The 20,011-nt window shown below is 42.8% G+C and overlaps 1 protein-coding gene across 1 annotated transcript in view; it reads right to left on the reverse strand.

The window, feature by feature from the left end:
- The window catches only part of Ppm1e (protein phosphatase, Mg2+/Mn2+ dependent 1E), a 140,655-nt gene extending 121,476 nt beyond the window's left edge, over positions 1-19,179 (reverse strand). Inside the window, exon 1 of the mRNA XM_036195494.1 lies at positions 18,533-19,179. Coding sequence (XP_036051387.1) covers positions 18,533-18,984 — 452 coding nt within the window. The 5' untranslated portion in view covers positions 18,985-19,179. The remainder of the gene's footprint in view (positions 1-18,532) is intronic.
- Between the last annotated feature and the right edge of the window lie 832 nt (positions 19,180-20,011).

Consider the following 20,011-nt stretch of genomic DNA (forward strand, 5'->3'; position numbering starts at 1 on the left):
CTTCTGGTCTCCACAGGCATTAGACATGCACACGGTGCACATACATACATGTGCACCTACATAGGCAAAACACTCATATATTTTAAATAAAAAATAAAAATTTAAAAAGTGTCTGGGTGTGGTGGTACATGTCTTTAATACCAGCACTAGGGAGATAGAGAGGCAGGTAGATTTCTATGATTTTGAGGACAACCTGGTCCTCAGAAGGAGCTCCAAGCCAGCCAAGGCTACATAGTGAGAATCTGCCTCCAAAATATATATATATTTTGTAACAGGGGGCTGGGCTGTACCCCAGAGGTGGGGCACATGGCATTCATGAAGTCTTGGGTTCAAACATCAGCACCAAAGAAAATACGTAGGACTGAGAGATGGCAGTTGGTAAAGTGTTCGCTGTGCAAGCACAGGACCCAAATTTGGATCATCAGCACCCATGGCACAAGGGGCATTCCTGTAACTCCAGTGCTGGGGAGACAGAGGCAGGCAGATTCCTGGAGCTTCTGACTAACTGAACAACCCGGATGAATCAGTGAGCTTCATGCTCAGTGGAAGACCCTGCCTCAAAACATAAGGTGGGAAGCAATTAAGGAAAACATGATATTGACTTCTGACCTCTACCCACATGGGTATGCGCGCGCGCGCGCACGCACACACACACACACACACACACACACAAATATATTAAAAAGGATTGCTTTTCAAAATAGACATGTGTTGAATAGATGCCTATTACATTAGGAATAGAAAGTATAGAGAAAACAAAGGATGCCTCTGGATACTTCAGTAATAATTGAAGTTTAAATTTTAAATAGATTGCAGCATTAGTCAACTACTTAATAGAAAAAAATATCTCCAGGCATCTTAGTAAACGAACAATTAGCTTTTTTTTTTTTTTTTTTTTTTTTAAATTGTACTGGAGGTGGTGGCGCACGCCTTTAATCCCAGCACTTGGGAGGCAGAGCCAGGTGGATCTCTGTGAGTTCGAGGCCAGCCTGGTCTACAGAGCAAGAACCAGGACAGGCTCTAAAACTACGAAGAGAAACTCTGTCTCAAAAAAAAAAAAAAATTGCATTCCTACAAACTATACACCAAGATGCAAGTTTTTAAAAAGTGGATTCTTTAAATAACTGCAGGATTTCAAATTCTGTTTGCAATAACCGCACTAATAACTTTTCTTTTCTTTATAAAGGGCTGAAGGTGGAGAATGCCTGCAAGTGAGGCATTTGTATTTCTAGAGCATTTAGTTTTATGTTGTGTGCATTGTTGTCTCGACTGCATGTCTGTCTGTGTGAGGATGTCAGGTCTCCTTGAACTAGAGTTACAGACAGTTGTGAGCTGCCATGTGGTTGCTGGGAATTGAACTCAGGACCTCTGGAAGAACAGCCAGTGCTCTTAACCTCTGAGCCATCTCTCCAGCCCCACCTTTTTCTTTTATTAGAAGCAAGGGTTTAGAATAGTATTTGGTGAAAAAAAAATCCTTAAAATGTTCTTTATCTATAGGTAGTCTCTAAATAGGATACCTTTTTGGATGAAAGATAAAATGAAAACACCACCACCCCTCCCCATCAAAAGAGACGCTAATCTTAGTTACTAGGAAAATGCCTGTTCTGTGCAGAGTAAACATCATCTACAATGGCGGAAAGGCAGGGAATTAATTATGCATCTGCAGAGTCTCTCAGGGAGTTAAACAGTGTTGGCTAAATTAGAGTAGGAGGAAGATAAACCAGCGGCAGCCAGGCGTAGGGGCGCACACCTTTAATCTCAACTGCAGGGAGGCAGAGGCAGGTGGATCTCTGTGCACTCCAGGTCAGCCTGGTCTCCACAGAGAGTTCCAGTGATGACAAGAGACGATAACAGCCTAAACCAGAGCTAGGGAGAGGGTCTGGTGGGTAAAGGTGCCCGCTGCACAAGCGTGAGAACCCGGATTCAACCCTCTAAAAAGCCACGCAAAAGTCAGAGATGGAGAGGCACAAAGCCTGCTGGCCAGCTAGCCTAGTGTACGCAGTGGAAAAACATCGTAGAAGATCTCACACACACACACACACACACACACACACACACACACACACACACACACACACACACACACATATATACACACACACACACATACACACACACACACACATATATACACACACACATATATACACACATACACACACATACACACACACATACACACACATATATATACACACACATATACATACACACACATATACACACATACATACACACACATATACATACACACACATATACACACATACATACACACACATACACACACATACACACACATACACACACACAAACACAAACACACACACATATACACACACATATACACACATATACACACACACATATATACACACACACATATACACACATATACACACACATACACACACATACACACACACATACACACACATATATATACACACACATATACATACACACACATATACATACACACATATACATACACACATATACACACATATACATACACACACATACACACACACACACACACACACACACACACACACACACACACACACACACTAGGGGTGGGGTGGGAAGACAAAGAGAAATTTTTTTTTTTGTGGAGCTGAGGACCGAACCCAGGGCCTTGCTCTTGCTAGGCAAGTGCTCTACCACTGAGCTAAATCCCCAACCCTGACAAAGAGAATTTTTTTAAAAAATTATAATCTGAATTAAGCAAATGGCAGTGATTAAAAACTCAAAGAACTGTTACATTTGTTTTTTTTTTAAGATTTATTTATTTATTATGTATACAGTGTTCTGTCTGCACATATCCCCACAGGCCAGAAGAGGGCACCAGATCTCATTACAGATGATTGTGAGCCACCATGTGGTTGCTGGGAATTGAACTCAGGACCTTTGGAAGAGCAAGAGGTGCACTTAACCTCTGAGCCATCTCTCCAGCCCGAACTGTTACATTTGTATCTTCACTAAGATTTTCTTTGGTAGGAAATAGATTTGTAATGTAACATGATAATCATAAAATGGTCGCCATTAACCACCATCCATTATGTCAGATTTGCTAGACAATGGCACGCGGACATACTGATTGTGAAACTTCTTTCACATCTGCCTTGGCTTTCTCATTTGTAAAATTACTTCCTAATAAAATACATATATTTTCTGCAGCGGTTAAAGGAGGAAACAAATATGAAACAGCGCCTAAGCCAACTCTCAGTAACGCTGTGTCAGGACAGTCCACTACTGTTAAAAGGGCTACAATCATGTCGGATGCAGACAATGCTGACTGCCACAAAATTGACAACTTTATCTTAAACAGAGGTGCCTTTATTTTCCAAGCCGAATTAGACAATGCCCCGAGCAAAAGTGGTTTCCCCACTCCCCAGACAGGGTCTTGCTAATATCTGATGACAGCCTCAAGCTCTAGTCCTCCTGTCTCAGCCTCCCAAGTGCTCACAAGCATTTACCATCCATCAAACCTGGCTTGAGTTCTTTTTCTCTTCTCTTTTCTTTCCAGTGACAAATTGTATTTTGGGCTGGAGATGTGACTCAGTTGGTAAGGTACTTGTCCAGCATGCCCAAAGTCCTGCCGTCCATTTCCATTACCACCTGAAGCCAGGAGTGGGTGTGTGTACCTGTAATCTCAGAACTAGGGGAGAGGAGGAAGGACCGGAAACTCAAAGGCATCCTGGCGAGCCAGGGCTATATGAGAGCTGTCTCAAACCACCACCACCACCACAACAAAAACACCACAGAGCCCATGGGCTGGGGGTACAGTTCAGGGGGCAGAGTGGTTTCCTAAGATGAACAGAGCCCTGCACTACATAAACCAGGAGTGGTGGTGCATGCTTGTAATCCCAATACTCAGGTGGTAGATGCAGGGGGATCAAAAGTTAAATATTATCCTCAGCTACATGGCAAGTTCAAGGGCAGTATCAACATAATACTCTTTTTAAAAAGTACTGATAAGCCGGGTGGTAGTGGCGGCAGCGGCGCATGCCTGTAATACCAGCACTTGGAAGGCAGAGGCAGGTGGGTCTCTGTGAGTTCGAGGACAGCCAGGTCTACACAGAGAAACCCTGTCTCAAAAAACAAACGAAGTACTGATGACAGACAGCTCAGGCAATAAGGGTGCTCGTCACCAAACCTAATGACCAGAGCTCCCTCCCAGGAATACACATGGTGGAAAGAAAGAACTGACTACCACAAATTATTCTCTGACCTTCAGGTGACCTCCGAACACATGCCCATACAAATACACTCATATAACAAAAAACCAAACAAATAAATGTAATCTGTTTACGCTAGAAGGGAAAAATTGTACTGGGAAGAGATATTTAGAATAAAACCTACCAGTTGGGCAGTAAAAGAGAAGGAAAAGAAAGCTGATTGGGCAAAGAAAATAAAGGTACAGAGGCACGAACAAGCTTCCCAGGGTCCGCACATTCCATCAGGATCACTCGGATTAGTGCATAGCTACTGGCCAGGAACACGGGTAATTGAGGGAATTGAGGGAGACGCGATGGGGCAGCCAGGAGCAGTCTCTGGCAGGGCCTGCATCAACATGTCAGCCCTGGCTACAAGCTGAAGACACTGAGATGTGTTTTAAGCAGACAGAAAAGCAACACTCTGAGGTATGGAAAATTATTTGGTGCTTTGTAGCCGGATGGTGGCTTGGACCAGGCTTGTGGGAATGGAAGCAGAACATTTTGTTTTCATTTAGAAATGAAATTAAAAGATTTCCAAACAAAATAATTAAAATGTTCCATCTTGCTTCTCTATGGTGGTATAGAGAATTTCTGAAATGGCTCCCCAAAGATACACTGTTCTAAACACCGAAACCTAGGAACAAGTGAGACATTACTCTATGATTATGTGCTTATTATGTTGTGCTATTTTTTTCCAGTGCTGGGGATTAAACTCAGGGGTCCCACACATGGAGGATAAAACTCTATCACTGAGTAAAGCCTCCAGCCCCAGCCTTTAAAAAAATATTAAGTCTAAGCCTGTACAGTTTGCTAGCGTAGCCACTGACCATCCTGTGGCCATTAAGTGTCTAAATATAAATAGAACTATGTTACCATTTTAAGATATACAAAGAACTTAAAAAAACATGAAATAAGAATTTTATCAACATTTTATGTAAATTATGGATTGAAATGTAAATTTTTGGGGTACTTCTGGTTAAACAAGTTATTAGGACTAAATCTTTTTCTTTTCATTTTTTTTGCTTTTATTCAAGATAGGCTTTCCGTATATAATCCTGGCTGGACTCATTGTATAGCCTGGACTGGCCTCAAATTCACAGCAGTCCTCTAGCCTACTGCATGATGGGATTACAGTCACCACACCAGCTCTTTCACTTTTTAATGTGTGATTAGTGGAAACTTGAAAACAATATTCATGAGCCTGGTCTACAGAGCGAGTCCCAGGACAGCCAGGGCTACCCAGAAAAACCCTGTCTCAAACAACAACAACAAAAAACCCCAATATATGTGGCTCATATTACATTCCCATTGGATAGAGGGGTTGGGTGTTTAACTCAATAATAAAGTGCTTGCCTAGTAAGTGCACAGCCTTGGGTTCAGTCACTCAAGAAGAAAAACAAAACAAACAAAATCGGGTAACCTGCTAGATAGACCTGGTCTAGAAATTTAGGCATTGGTTCCTCTTCTAGAATGTCCTAAGTCACGATCATAGCCAGCCAAAAGTATTTGTCTCTACAAGTATCAACAGCAATAATGGTATACAGCTGTGTAAAAATAAAGTGCTATTGCAAATGAAATAGCAACGGAGGAGCTGGGGAGATGGCTCAAGGGCCCAGCACTCACAGGCAGCACCCGACTGTCTGCTACACCACTACCCTCTCTTGTCTTCCCAGGCGCTAGGCACACACACAGTGCACAGATGTTCACAAGAAAAGCACACACATAAAATTAAATTTATTTATTTATATACTTATTTATTTATAGAAGGAAGGGTTTATTCAGGGCCTGTGGTTCCCAGGGGATAAGAGTCCCTCACCATCACAGAGGATAAAATAAAATAAAATAAACCACTTTAAATAGTAGCAAAAATATAAGGAAATCATATCTCTCATACAGTGCTATTAGACAAAGTGATTTGGTGATACCAGATACAAAATGCACAAAATATCAATCTTACTATTCCACTTCTAGATACACAGCTAAGAAAGTTATGAACAATTGTACAGGAAGATATATTCAAAGTGTAGGGAATCTGTAGGGCACAGGCTACCAGCTATCCACCAGCTTTGTATTCTTTTTCCATAATGTAGAATTGTTTCTTGAAAGTAACTGCTATGCCAGAGACTACATTTCCCATACTCCTTTGTTGTGGAGAGCAGGCCATGGTGTCACATGACTTGTCTAGCCAATGGAACAGGAAGAAAAGTAATATAGCTATGCTACCTCTAAGGCGTGGCCTCTAAAACCCTGGAACACCTGTCTGTCTCTAGTGGTTGACTGATGGCTGTTGATGCCTAGAGCAACTTTGCACATCACCACAAATTTCTATCAACCTGGGTCTCTCACTGAAGCCATGGAACACAGATCCATCTCTGCTACTGATGGGGCTGCAAGCAAGCAAGAGTTTACCATTATGTTCAAATTTCCAAGTTTCAGAATGTATTCATTTATAATTAGTATAACTTACTAATATATTAATAAATATGCGGAGATGAAAGAAATACATTTACTGGGCACATCTCTTTTGAAAGGTCTCCAAAATGCTAGTTACCAGGCTGGGTGGAGGTGGTGAACACCTTTAATCCCAGCACTCAGAGGCAAGGCAGGTTGTGTGCCTCTGTGAGTTGGAGGCCAGCCTGGTCTACAGAGTGAGTTCCAGGACAGGCTCCAAAGCTACACAGAGAAACCCTGTCTCAAAAAATAAATAAATAAACAAACAAACAAACAAATAAATAAACATAAAATTTAAAAAAGAAAATAAGGGGTTGGGGATTTAGCTCAGTGGTAGAGTGCTTGCCTAGCAAGCACAAGGCCCTGGGTTCAGTCCTCAGCTCTGAAAATAAATAGATAGATAGATAGATAGATAGATAGACAGACAGACAGATAGATATAGATAAAATGAAAATAAATAAAAATTAAAAAATGCTAGTTACCAAAAAGCAAAAACCTCACCATGTATTGACCAAATCCTGTGCTGTAAAAACATAAGCACAGACAGGGATAAGTCACCAGAATTCAAAGATTGCCTCTGGAAAGGAAAGGGAAAATGTGAGAAAGGGTTACAATGAAGTGTTTGTTTTGACACAGGGTACCTCACACTGTGTTCCAGGCTGGCTTTGAACCTGCAGCAATCTGCTGCCTCAGCCTCTGAGTGCTGGGATTACAAGCACCACCATACTTGGCTCCATATGAAGTGTTTCACTTCCTTAAAACAGTTGAAATTGTAATAAATATTAAAACTAAATAATGTGGGAGGCAGAGGCAGGCAGATCTCTGTGAGTTCAAGGCCAGCCTGGGCTACCAAGTGAGTTCCAGGAAAGGTGCAAAGCTACATAGGGAAACCCTGTCTAAAAACAAAAAACAAACAAAAACAAAAACAAAAACAAAAAACAACAAAAAACAAAAAAACCTAAATAATGTATTTATTGGCATTTTGTTTCATTATTCTTTTTTTTCAATAAATTAGTTCATAATACCCACATTCATTTTCTTATGCTATCATAAATGAATGAACAATGAGGATATATCCTGAGAAATGACTCATTGATGATTTCATCATTGTGGAAACATCATACAGTGTACTTACTCTAAAATGCTATAATATCACTGGACAATGTAACCTCATGGTACCAACATCGTACATGCAGTCTGTTGACGACCCAAACACTGTAAAGAAGTCTATGACAAAAATACCTGCTTCAGGAGTAAAATAGTAAAACCATGTTAGAAGACAGTTTAAAACTAGGTATCAAAAGCCTTAAAACATGTAAAAATCTTTTTCGTTGGGCTTCTTTTGTTGTTTTTTGTTGTTCGTTTGTTTGTTTTGATTGCAACAGCGTCTTTCTACGTAGCCCTGGCCGTCCTGGAACTCAATAGAGATCCACATGCTTCTGCTTCCCAAGTGCTAGGATTAAAGGCATGAACCACAGCACCCAGATTAAATACCTTTTAATATAGCAATCCCAATCTAGAAATAAGTTTTAAGAAAATGAGATACCAGGATGCACACCTTTAATCCCAGCACTTGGGAGCAGAAGCAGGTGGATCTCTGAGTTCAAAGCCAGCCTGGCCTACAGAGGGAGTTCCAGGATAGCCAGGGCTACACAGGGAAAATGTCTCAAAAGAACAAAAAACAAACAAAAACAAAAAAACAAAAGCAAAAACAAAACAAAAAAAGGAAATAAAGAAAGGAGAAAATGAGAGACTTATTCAAAGGATGATCATCAAAATAACCAAAAGTTGGGAATACCTAACATGTTCAATAGAATTCAGATTAATTACTGAACACTCACTAAAAAAATTATATAGAATATGATGAGAAAGGAAATGTGTGAAATATAGATGAGGCAAAATTGATATGCTCAAGCTGGAATACACACACATACACACACATACACACACACACACACACACACACAGAGAGAGAGAGAGAGAGAGAGAGAGAGAGAGAGAGAGAGAGAGAGAGAGAATGTATTATATATTGCCTGCATCTTAGAAGGGACTTTGGACTTTTGAACAGTGTTGCAACTGTAAGACTATGGAAATCATGAAGTTGGACTGAATATGTTTTGCATTACTAGATAGATCATGAGCCTATGGGAACAGGGACAGAAAAAGATAGTTTGAATGTAAAATGTGCAACATAAGCTCATGCATTTGAATACTTCATCCCCAGCTACAGTGATGTTCTGGGAGGTTGTGGAACCTTTTGGAATGAGGCCTAGCTGGTAGACACAGGGATAGAGGAGCAGGGCTTAGATGGTTATAGGTGGCCCCAGTTCTGGCTCAACATTTCTATTTTCTGATCTGCCCAGATAGAACATGTCACACCTAAACCATGAAACTGTAAACTAAAATAAATCCTTTTCCTCCGGTTGGTCATACACACACACACACACACACACACACACACACACACACACACACAAATATATATATATATATATGTAGAGATATACACACAGGGTAGGCCAGCAGATTTTGATAGCATATGATGGTTAATCTGTCAGCTTGTCAGGGTCTGTCTGTGAAGAAGTTTCTAGATTGGTTTAAATGAGATTGGAAGACCCACTATTTCATAGGCTAGAGTCCCAGAGTAAATAACAGAAAACAAGTGAGACACCAGCATTCATTTTCCTCTGCTTCCTGACAGTGGATGCAATGTAACCAGCTCCCTTATTCTCCTGCCCCCATGACCGTAGACTACATCTTCCCCATGACCGTAGACTACATCTTCTCCATGACCGTAGACTACATCTTCCCCATGACTGTAGACTACATCTTCCCCATGACTGTTGACTACATCTTCCCCATGACCATAAACTACATCTTCCCTATAACTGTAGACCACATCTTCTCCATGACTGTAGACTACATCTTTCCTATAATTGTACACTACATCTTCCCCATGACTGTAGACTACATCTTCTCCATGACCGTTGACTACATCTTCCCCATGACCGTAGACTACATCTTCTCCATGACTATTGACTACATCTTCCCCATGACCATAAACTACATCTTTCCTATAATTGTACACTACAACTTCCCCATGACTGTAGACTACATCCTCAAACAGTGAATCAAAATAAACCCTCCCTTCCCTTCTTCTCTTGCTTTTGTCAGATATTCTGTCAGTGATGAGAAAAATAACTAATGCACAGGGTCTTGGTATTATAGTGTAGGTTAGCTAAACTCACCATCTTCCTACCTCAGCCTCCTAAGTACTGTGGTTACAGACATGTGCCACCATGCCTGGCTTTGTTTTGTTTGTTTGTTCTTACACATGCTACACTGAGCCACATTCCTGACTTCCTCCTCTGTTTTTTTTTCCCCCCCTTTGGGACATGGTCTCACTCTGCAGTCCAGGCTGTCCTGAAGCTCACTCTGTAGACCAGGCTGGTCTCAAACTCAGAGATCCACCTGCCTGTGCCTCCTGACTATGGAAATGAAAGGTACGTGCTATCATGCCCAGCTCATACATATTTTTATTTTTTGAGACAAGGTTTCTCTGTGTAACAGTCCTAGCTGTCCTGGAACTCTCTGTAGTCCAGGCTTGCCTTGATCTCTATCCGCCTGCCTCTGCCTCCCAAGTGCTGGGATTAAAGGTGTGTGCCACCACCAACCATTAGGCCCATACATTTCTTATATACCAAAATTACACAATCTTTTTCCTTGCATTTCAGCTCATTTCTGAAGCATATTATTTTTTAGAAAAATTATATTAACTAAGAAAAGGAGAACATGTTTTGTGCTTGTGTTACAAAGTTCAATTTTAGACTTTTTATTTTATTCATTTATTTTACTAAATATGTATGTATGTATATATGTATGTATTTGTGGGGTGGGGTACACACAGAGAAGCCAGAAGAAGAAACTGAAGCCCTCAGAGCTGAAGTTGTAGGCATTAGGGGACACCTGTCCTATTATAGACAGGGACTTATTACATTACAGGGACTTTAACTCTGAGCTATCTTTCCAGCTCTTAATTGTTGAAAAAAAATTAAGTTATTTGTCCATTTCATGAGAACTAAAAAATGTTAAACTAGGACATAAAACCCTGAAATCTATTTAATCAGGCCCAGTTGAACCAGTTTACAATATCCTGACAATTAGAGAAGATGCAACACTGTCAGCCTCTCAGCTCTCAGGTTTTCCACAAAATCAATTGCATGCAGAGCAAATGACCAATCTCCATAATTACAGCAAATATTAATAGCACTTCATTTCTTTATTTTTTTTCTTGGCACTACTGGGGATTGAATTGAATGTCTTCCCTATGCTAAACAAGTAATTACCACTCAGCTATATCCCCATACTCAGCTCTTGCTTTTTTGGAGGTGTAGTCTTGCTCTGTGTCCTTAAACTTGCTATGGCACAGGCTGGCCTCAAACAGGCCATCTTCCAGCCTCCATCTTCAGAATGCTGGGAATTACAGGTACATACCACCATGCCTGTCTTAATTTCATATTTTATATAATAGATTTTACCATTTCTTCCTTCACTCTTGTGAATTATTTTAGGTACACCTCACTGTGTAGACTACCGGTCAAATGGTGGAATTATAAACATTAGTTTCTCAGACGATATGGACGAAACAAGAGCTTGCACAAGGAATGTGCACTGAGTACTCTGGAAGGGCACATGGATGGGACGCTTAATTATAGATGTGGGGATGAGGAGGACAGGCTTCCTAAAGAAATGGACATAAATGGACACCTACACAATACACAAGAGATTAGGCTGGCCTCTGATGGAGCATGTGGCATTCTCAATGCGGGAAAGAGACACTATTGTAAAAGTGCAGATATTAAAGACAGGATAACATATGCACCCTAATGTAGTAGTCTGTGATAGCGGGGGGTATAGTTGTTAGAAGTGGGTAGGGTGGAGGATGACTCCAGAGATAAGGCCGATGAAGTAAGATAGAAAGCCTCACCACCTTTCATCTGGAGACCAATGGGAATAACTGGCAATGGGCACATAGGAAACAATTGGGTTTTGCCTAAAGAAAGGTCCAGACCTTGTCCTTGTTGGGGGCCCAAAACAGCTTGGCCACACAGCTGCCATTACAGGCTTAGAGGCTCAGACACAGCTTCTGTGACAGGCTTATTGACAGGCAATACCCAGACCCAGGAAAAGCCATAAGCTGACCCATCCAGGAGGGCCTACTTCTAAGGGGAAGTGCCCGATATCCCAAACATTCCAATCATTAGATAAGGTTAGATAAGATGTCCAGATGTCCCTGGGTCTAGCACACATCTATTTCTGTTTTACAAATATCCCTAGACAAATGTCAGCCAATCAAGGTCCTGAACCCTTGGAAATCCCCTCACCCCAACCTCTGCTATGATTAAAAACCCTACCCTACCTGAGCTCATGGCTCTCTGCTCTCACCGCTGTGTCCAAAAGACAGAGAGACCAAGCTGGGAAATAAAGGCTCTTTGCATTTACATATGGGATTCGGTCCCCGTGGTGGTCTTTTGGGTGTCCCTGTGATCTGGGCATAATACTCCTCAAGTCCTAGGAGGAAACCTTTAAGTCCCCAGAATCTCTGATTACATAAAAAAATATTCCTAAATGCAAATGCCAATGAAAATTCTGAAACCTGGGACTTGGGTGATATTCTTAGTTTTTAGTACTCTGAGCATATCACCACATATTTGTCACAGAAGTTGTTAGGGCATCCCTGAACATAAAGACACTTGACACCTGCCACTCTCCTACAGTACTCTTCTTCCTTTGGCTGGTTTTAATCTGTAGCTTGTCCTTGCAATAAACGATACCCATAGTGGTCAATGAGTTCTGTTTGTCTTTCTAGAGAATTATTGGATTTGAGAGTGGCTTTGAGAAACTCCCAAACTTGCAGCTGGTCTCAGAGATTAGGGCGGTCTTATATGATCTCTTTCTTCTAAGCTTTGTCAGAACTCTGTCTTTACAGTTGGGATCACAAGTCTTAGGTTGACTTGGAAGTTTAGGACTATGCCCTTAACCTTGCAGTTTAGTTAATGTCAATTAAGCTGTGTCTGGCAAGAAGGCTCAGTGGATATGGAAGTTTGCTGTCCAGCCTGATGACCTGACCTGAGTTCAATCCCTGGGACCCACATGGAAGAAGGAGATTTCCCACAAGCGCGCGTGCGCGCGCGCACACACACACACACACACACACACACACACACACACACACACGCACACACACACACACACACACACACCACGCCACACACACACACACACACACACACAAGTATAAATGTATGTATGTATGTATGTATTTTTAAGATTTTTTTTTTTTGAGACAGGGTTTCTTTTGTGTAGCTTTGGAGCCTTTCCTGGAACTCACTCCATAGCTCAGGCTGGCCTTGAACTCACAGAGACCTACTTGGCTCTGCCTCCCAAGTGCTGGGATTAAGGGCGTGCACCACCACCGCCTGGCTTAAATGTTTATATATATATATATATATATATATATATATAAAAATCTATATAATCCGAGACTGGAGAGGCGACTTGGTGGTTAAGAGCACCGAGTGGATCCAGGTTCAATTCTCAGCACCCACATGGTGGCTCACAATCATCTGTTAACTCTGTATGTGATGCACCAACATACACATAGGCTAAGCACACATACACATAAAATAAATAAAATTTTAAAGAAAAAGAAAGAAAGAAAAACTATATAGTCTAGTCCTAGAGTGGCAACTTTGGCCACAAAAGGGTGAATAAAATGGACAAGCGATGGCAATGACAGTGTGGATAGGAAGAGACACATTTATGAGATATTTACGAGGCTAAATTAACCAATGTGAGGGCTCAGAAGAGAAATCAGGGATGGATTCGCTACAAAGATGAGCAGGTTTCAGGCTGGCCCATAGCTGAGTGGTAGAACACTAACCTAGCACACAATCCCCAGCAACCTAAAAAACAAACAAACGCAGTACAGAGTGCCAGGTTTTGTTTTTGTTTTAGGGATGGAAGAGGAGGTTGGATGCTAAAACTGAGAAGCCTTTTAGACACCCAGGTAGAAGTTGTTCCATTAGCAATCAAAGCAAGGATGGAGACAGAGTTGGGAGCCATTGGCGTAACCACAACAGCCAATCGGGGGAGAGCACGATGTTGATGAAAGACAAGTCAAGTAGACTTGAAAAGGTTGCGTATAGAGCATCAATATGAAGAAGACAGGAAGGAAGTTTAAAAACTCACAGTGAAGAGCAGCCTCAAAGGTTATGAGAAAGACGGGAACTACGATTAACGCTGAGCTGTATTTTATATTACCCTTTTTGCTTATGTAAATTTTCTCCACTTTTTAGTAAACACTTATTTTTTATAAGAAAATGTTTAACTTTTGAAAGGAGTGATATAATTTTCATCCATGTACTTTCCCATGTATATAAGTAAAAATGAAACAAAGCTGAATGATTTTCTGACCTCTCCCAAAGTCATTCATGATTCAACGTAACTGAATTATTAGTGTCTCTAACCAATGGTTTTGTTTTCCGAACCAATTTTAAAGTGCCATCTCCAATGCAACTGCAAGCCATCTGGAACTACTTAGCTTTGCCAGCCGCTGCGCTAGCTCTCTTCCCCCTTGGGAAGCCTGTCCCAGCCGAGATGAGTAACAGAGAAAACCACTACTTTGAAAATGTGATACCACGCAGCTTTACAAGAAGACTCCAGCATATCTGTTCCTCACGGATTAAAACCAATTGATCTTTAATACTGTATTATAGGATTGCTGTGTTGTACACAATACTGACTTATTAACCTACACAAGTAGCCTCATACTCTCACATTCAAATAGAATATAGTATCAGTTATAATTTTTTATTTGAGATTAAAGGGTCAAGAGATATGGCTCAATGGTAGAAGAGATACCTACCAAGAAAAAAAGAAGCCAGGCATGAAGGCATACCTTGAAATCCCAGTACTCGGGAGATGGAGACAGGAGCTCTTTCTCATTGGTGGTGGTGGTGGTGGGGGGCGGAGTACTGACATTTTAAAATTATTTTTTCAAAATGTTACATCATGTTGTTTGTATATAGCAAAGTATACCTATGCACAAATTTTCCATTTTGAAGTTTAAAGGTAAAATTTTATCTTAAATATTACTCTAAAAAAACTTTTTGGCCAGATGGTAGCCGACCTGTTTAAGCCCAGCACTTAGGAGACAGAGGCAGGTAGATCTCTGTGAGTTCCAAGCCAGCCTGCCTGGTCTACAGAGTGAGCTGCAGGGCAGCCAAAGCTACATAGTGAAAAGACCAAATCTCTCCAAAAAAGGATTTACTTTTATTTTATGTGTATGAGCTGGGATCAAAGGTGTGCACTACAACCACCAGACAATCTAGACAACTGTTTTTTAAATCACTTCTGGGTTTACCAAGATTAGAAATGATAGATGTCTGCTGTTCCTATTCTCAAAGTCGAGAGAACCAAATCATGGAGAAAAATGGGTTACTATACCACACTTTTTTTTTTTTGTTTTGTTTTGTTTTTCGAGATAAGGTTTCTCTGTGTAGCTTTGGAGCCTGTCCTGGAACTCACTTGGTAGCCCAGGCTGGCCTCGAACTCACAGAGATCCGCCTGGCTCTGCCTCCCAAGTGTTGGGATTAAAGGTGTGTGCCACCACCACCCGGCTATACTTCACTTTTAAATTAACATTTCTGCCAGACATTGGATTGCATGCCTTTAGTCCCAGTAATTGGGAGGCAGAGGCAGGCAGATCTCTGTGAGTTTGAGAGCAGCCTGATCTACAGAGTGAGTTCTAGGCCAGCCAGGGCTACACAGTGTCTCAAACAAAACATGGTAGAACTTCAAACCAGACCTGATTGCCCAAGCCTGTAATCCTTGATCTTGAGAAGCTGAGGCAGCGAGATCAAGAGTTGAAGGGCAGTCTGGGCTGTCTTTTGAGATCCTGTCTCAAAATAACAGTAACAAGAACAACAACAAAAACCAGGCAAATAGAAACTTTTTTTTTTTAATTTCTTTGTTGGAGACTCTCAATCCCCTTAGCAGCTTATAGATTTCTCAAATATTGACAGGAAAACACTAGACATATAAACTGGCATCAAATTCAGTGTTATTTTCTTTTTCTACAGTCTTAATCATCAAACTGGTTAACACAGTCCAAATTATCAAATTAGGGCTGGGGATATAGCTCAGTGGTAGAACATTTGGTGAGCCCAATGGTTCAATTTCCAAAACAGGCAGAATGGAAAAAAAAAAAAAAAACTGGAAGAAGTTGAGGAAAAAAATTTTATATATATATATAAATTTTTGACACAGGGTTTCACTGTGTTGGGTAGTTTTGGCTGTCCTGGATCTCACTCTGTTGACTAGGTTGGCTTCTAACTTACAGAGATCACCTGCCTCTGCTGGGATTAAAGGTGTGTGCCACCACCGCCCGGCTGAGAAAATACACATTTTCAAAAGTCTTCATTAAGTATTTGTAGTCAGAATTCTAGGGGCTGGAAAGAAGACTAGGGGTCACTTACTGGTCTTCCAGAGGACTGGAGGTGGGACCCCTCCACATGTAGGCAATTCACATTGGCCTGTAATTCCAGCTCCAGAAAATTCTAGACCTCTGGCCTCCACAGGCATCTGCACTCATGTACACATACCCATATACAAGCAAATTTTTTAAAAAGAATTATTTCCAAGTATTTCTTCAGACATTTAAGAAGTCAACATTCCGACTATGTCAAGGTGTTTTGAGATTCAGTGATTATGCTGGAAACTGTTGGAATCATTTGTATATGACTTATTTTATTCCAAAATCTGAACAGAGGCATAGTAGTCTCACCTGTAAAATGAAATGCCTGAATAGAAAAATGACCTAACTCTAGTTAGGTTGGCTGGTCCTGATTCTTGTGACTAAGTCTTAAGCCTTTTTTTTTTTTTTAATAAGAATTAAAACTAAATATGTCATTACACATTTTGAAACTTTTAACCCACTAAAGACCTTAAAGATACTTTACATAAACAGCCAGCCATTTTCTCTGCTAGCATTGGAACAAAAAGTCTTACCTTATATGAAGTCAGAGTATAAAATCTCTGATTTAAGGGGAAATAATATTTTCTAACTTTAATTTTGCTAGTTTTATCTCAAATACAAGCTTCTGTTCTCCACTGGTGATGATCATCTTAGCATTTTAATCATTTTTCTAATTTATATGTACATTAATATTAATCTTGTTTCCTTTTCACGTTTTAAAAAACCCACATCTTACCATCTCATTTTGTACAGCCCATCATGTACACCTCAATTTTAAAAGCCTTGAAGTGTTCAGGGCTGTACTACATTGACGACAGGGTAGGGGAGCATTCTCTATTGCTTAAACTGTGTCCCTTCAATTCTGGAAGTGCACACGTAAAAAAGGTTAAAACTGTCCAAACAGTACTAGTCTGAGACAAACCCCTTCGCTTTGGTAAAGATTTCCACTATATTTTTAGCAGAAGCTCTAGTGTCTTTGAATAACGTAGAAAGAATGGCATTCAGTAGGTCCTTTTCTTTGATAGTTTACAAAAGAAGAAATACTCTAAACCGTTAATGCTGTTTACCCCTGGGTGGTGGTATTACACGCCATTTTATTTTTGCATTTCCCCAAAACACATATTCCCTTGGTAATTGAACATTATTTTAAAATTAATTAGCAGATGGTTTATAAAGTGTGGCATCCACCGGTCCAATTCTACAGATCTGCTCAGTGGCTTTTTCACTTTGAAAAGCGGCTGCTTTAACAGAAGAATGGTTTGATCAGGTGTCTACGAGGTCAGACGACGGCCACGACGACGACGACAAAACAGCTTCCCTTTCCAGGCCCTTCTTTTAGGCTTTGGAGAAATCCAGGAAGTGGGTTTGAACTTAGCTGCAGCGAATCTTGCAGTAGTAAACTTTTTGGGTGGTCAGAGTAACACCTTTCATTACAACTATTAGCTGAATGGCAAACGACTCTGGGGCTTACCAGTGTTTGCAGAGGCATTATTTTGGAATAATTCCGTTTGGAAAGAAACGCAACTGTAAACCCTTTCTATTTCAAGCCCATAAAAAAGCAGAACTCAGATGAAAGGCAAAGCCTTGACCTTTCTATTTTAGACTTTCATCTGGGTAGCTAAGCCATCTGCTTTCCCCCCACCTCCCACCCCATCTACTTAATGGACTGAAAATACTGCACTTAATTGCAATTTTATCAAACCCGGCTGAATTTTCTACTTCAACGAATTACGACCGCATCTTTTCACCTAAAGGCTTGCTTGGTGGGGTTTTACTTACCCTTCCTTCCCAATTCCTTCCCACCGTGTCTCTCAATTATGAGCTGTCAAATGCCTGTAAAGTATGGTACTAGGCTGTCGCGTAGGAAAGCCATCTATAGACCTTTTCATTTCAACCGTGAGCACCTGACGGAAAATCTAGGGGTCTGGGCTCCTCTGGCCACCGGGACGGTATTAGCTTTGTTGAGGTTACACAGGAAGGCATCTCACAGTCTATAAGGGAGTCGCGCGTCCCCGCCGCCCAACAAGGAAAGCAGCCCGGGAAAGGGCAGACAGACGAAGGTGGGAGGGAACCCCAGGAAGAAGGGCGCTGGGAAGAATGGGGAGCCCAAGACGCGAGGGAAGACCTTCGCAGGAAGGAGCCAGGGAAGGGTGTGCGAAGTGGCCGGGAAGCTGGCCGAGAGAGCCGGGGAAGAGGGGACCGGGTACAGGCGCGGGGACCCCGCCCGGGTGCCCCGCGGGGACGCGGGTGGCGGGGACGGGGACCCAGGCCGGCGACCCGGAGACGGCGGCCCACCCGCGGCCGAGCCCCGTTACTTAACTATTTGTAGAGCTGCTGCAGGCACAGGTCCAGGCTCTCGCCCTCCACCTCCTCTCGGGTGATGCGCTCCGACAGCGGCCGCGGGAGCGGGGGCAGCGGCGGCAGCTGGGGCTGCGGCGGCGGCGGCACGGCCGAGTGCCCCGGGGCCGCCGCTTCTTCCTCCTCCTCCTCCTCCTCGCCCTCGGCCGCCGCCTCCTCCTCCACCGCCTCCTCTTCGGGCTCGGGGTCTTGGTCCTGCTCCCCCTCCTCGGCCGCGGCTCCTGTCGCAGCGTCCTCCCCCGGTTCCTCCCCCGAAGCCTCGGCCGCCTCAGCCGCGGCCAGCTCCGCTTCGGGCTCGGGCTCGGATTCGGGTTCGGGCTCTGGCTCGCCGCCGCCGCACGGTCCGCGGAACTCGCCCAGGAACAGCTCCAGGAAGCGCCGGTAAGTTTTCTCCTCAGGGATGCAGCCCGCCATCGTTGCTCATGCCCCGAGGTCCACCGGGAAGGGGGTGGCGGGTGAGCCCAGCCGGAGGAGGGGGCTGCTTCGGAGCCTCGCCTCCCGCTACTGGAGGGGGAACGGCCGCACCGGCACCGGCGATCAGCACTGGGTTGCCTGGAGAGGGCTCCCGCAGGCGTGCGCGCCACCGAGCTCGGACGTGCGCGGCCCGGGGGCGGGGGCGGAGCGCGCCACCCCTCGCCGGTCTGGAGGGAAAGTTGGTGGCGGGCGCGCGCACAGGGTCCAGCGGCGGCCCACCCGCAATCCCTACCGAGAGCTCAGCCCACGCTGCCTAGAGACTGTCGTCATGGCAACCGGTTCTAATTAAGAATTCCAGGGTCTTTCCTGTCGAGTCGGTGGTGAGGACACTGTGGACTCCCGCACTCCAACTTCGAATGGTCCTTATTGGGTGAAGACCCTAGTTTTCATGCCAAGAGTGAACTAAGGCATCTCTGCTGGTTCCACTCGGAGTGTATTGAATTGAGATTCCTCGCTTGCCTTGCCTTGGCATATCTGCAGATAGGAGAGCACTCAGTAAACACCTTTTACTGAGGATACATCTCGAAAAATTAGAGGTGGGGGCACGGGCACCTAAAAGGGTAGTCTCCTTTGCTTAGGTTCTTTCATTTGATTCTAAGTATCCCCGTTCCTCAAAAAGATGAATGTGAGGAATAAAATAGTAATTTACTCGCTTTAAAGTCCAGACTTTCCAGCAGTGGCGTTGGTGTTGGTGTTGGAACCCACATCTAAGTCTCGAAAGCTTTTAGAATTTTTGCCCTTAACTCTGCTCTATGGAAATTTATCTGTGCCTCGTGTCCACACGGTATCTTCTTTATATAGGGCTTTGCAGTTTACACGTGTTCATCTCTATAATCCTGACCACAGCCTGAAAGGATATTACCGTTATGATTCTGTTTTACAGATAAGGAAACAAGCCTTAAAAACAGTGACTTTGCTCAAGGTCAGAAGCAAGCTGTGCAACAAGGACTCAGTCCACGGTTGAAAT

Source organism: Onychomys torridus, chromosome 8 (genome assembly GCF_903995425.1).
Source record: "Onychomys torridus chromosome 8, mOncTor1.1, whole genome shotgun sequence".
In the NCBI taxonomy this organism is placed as follows: Eukaryota; Metazoa; Chordata; class Mammalia; order Rodentia; family Cricetidae; genus Onychomys; species Onychomys torridus.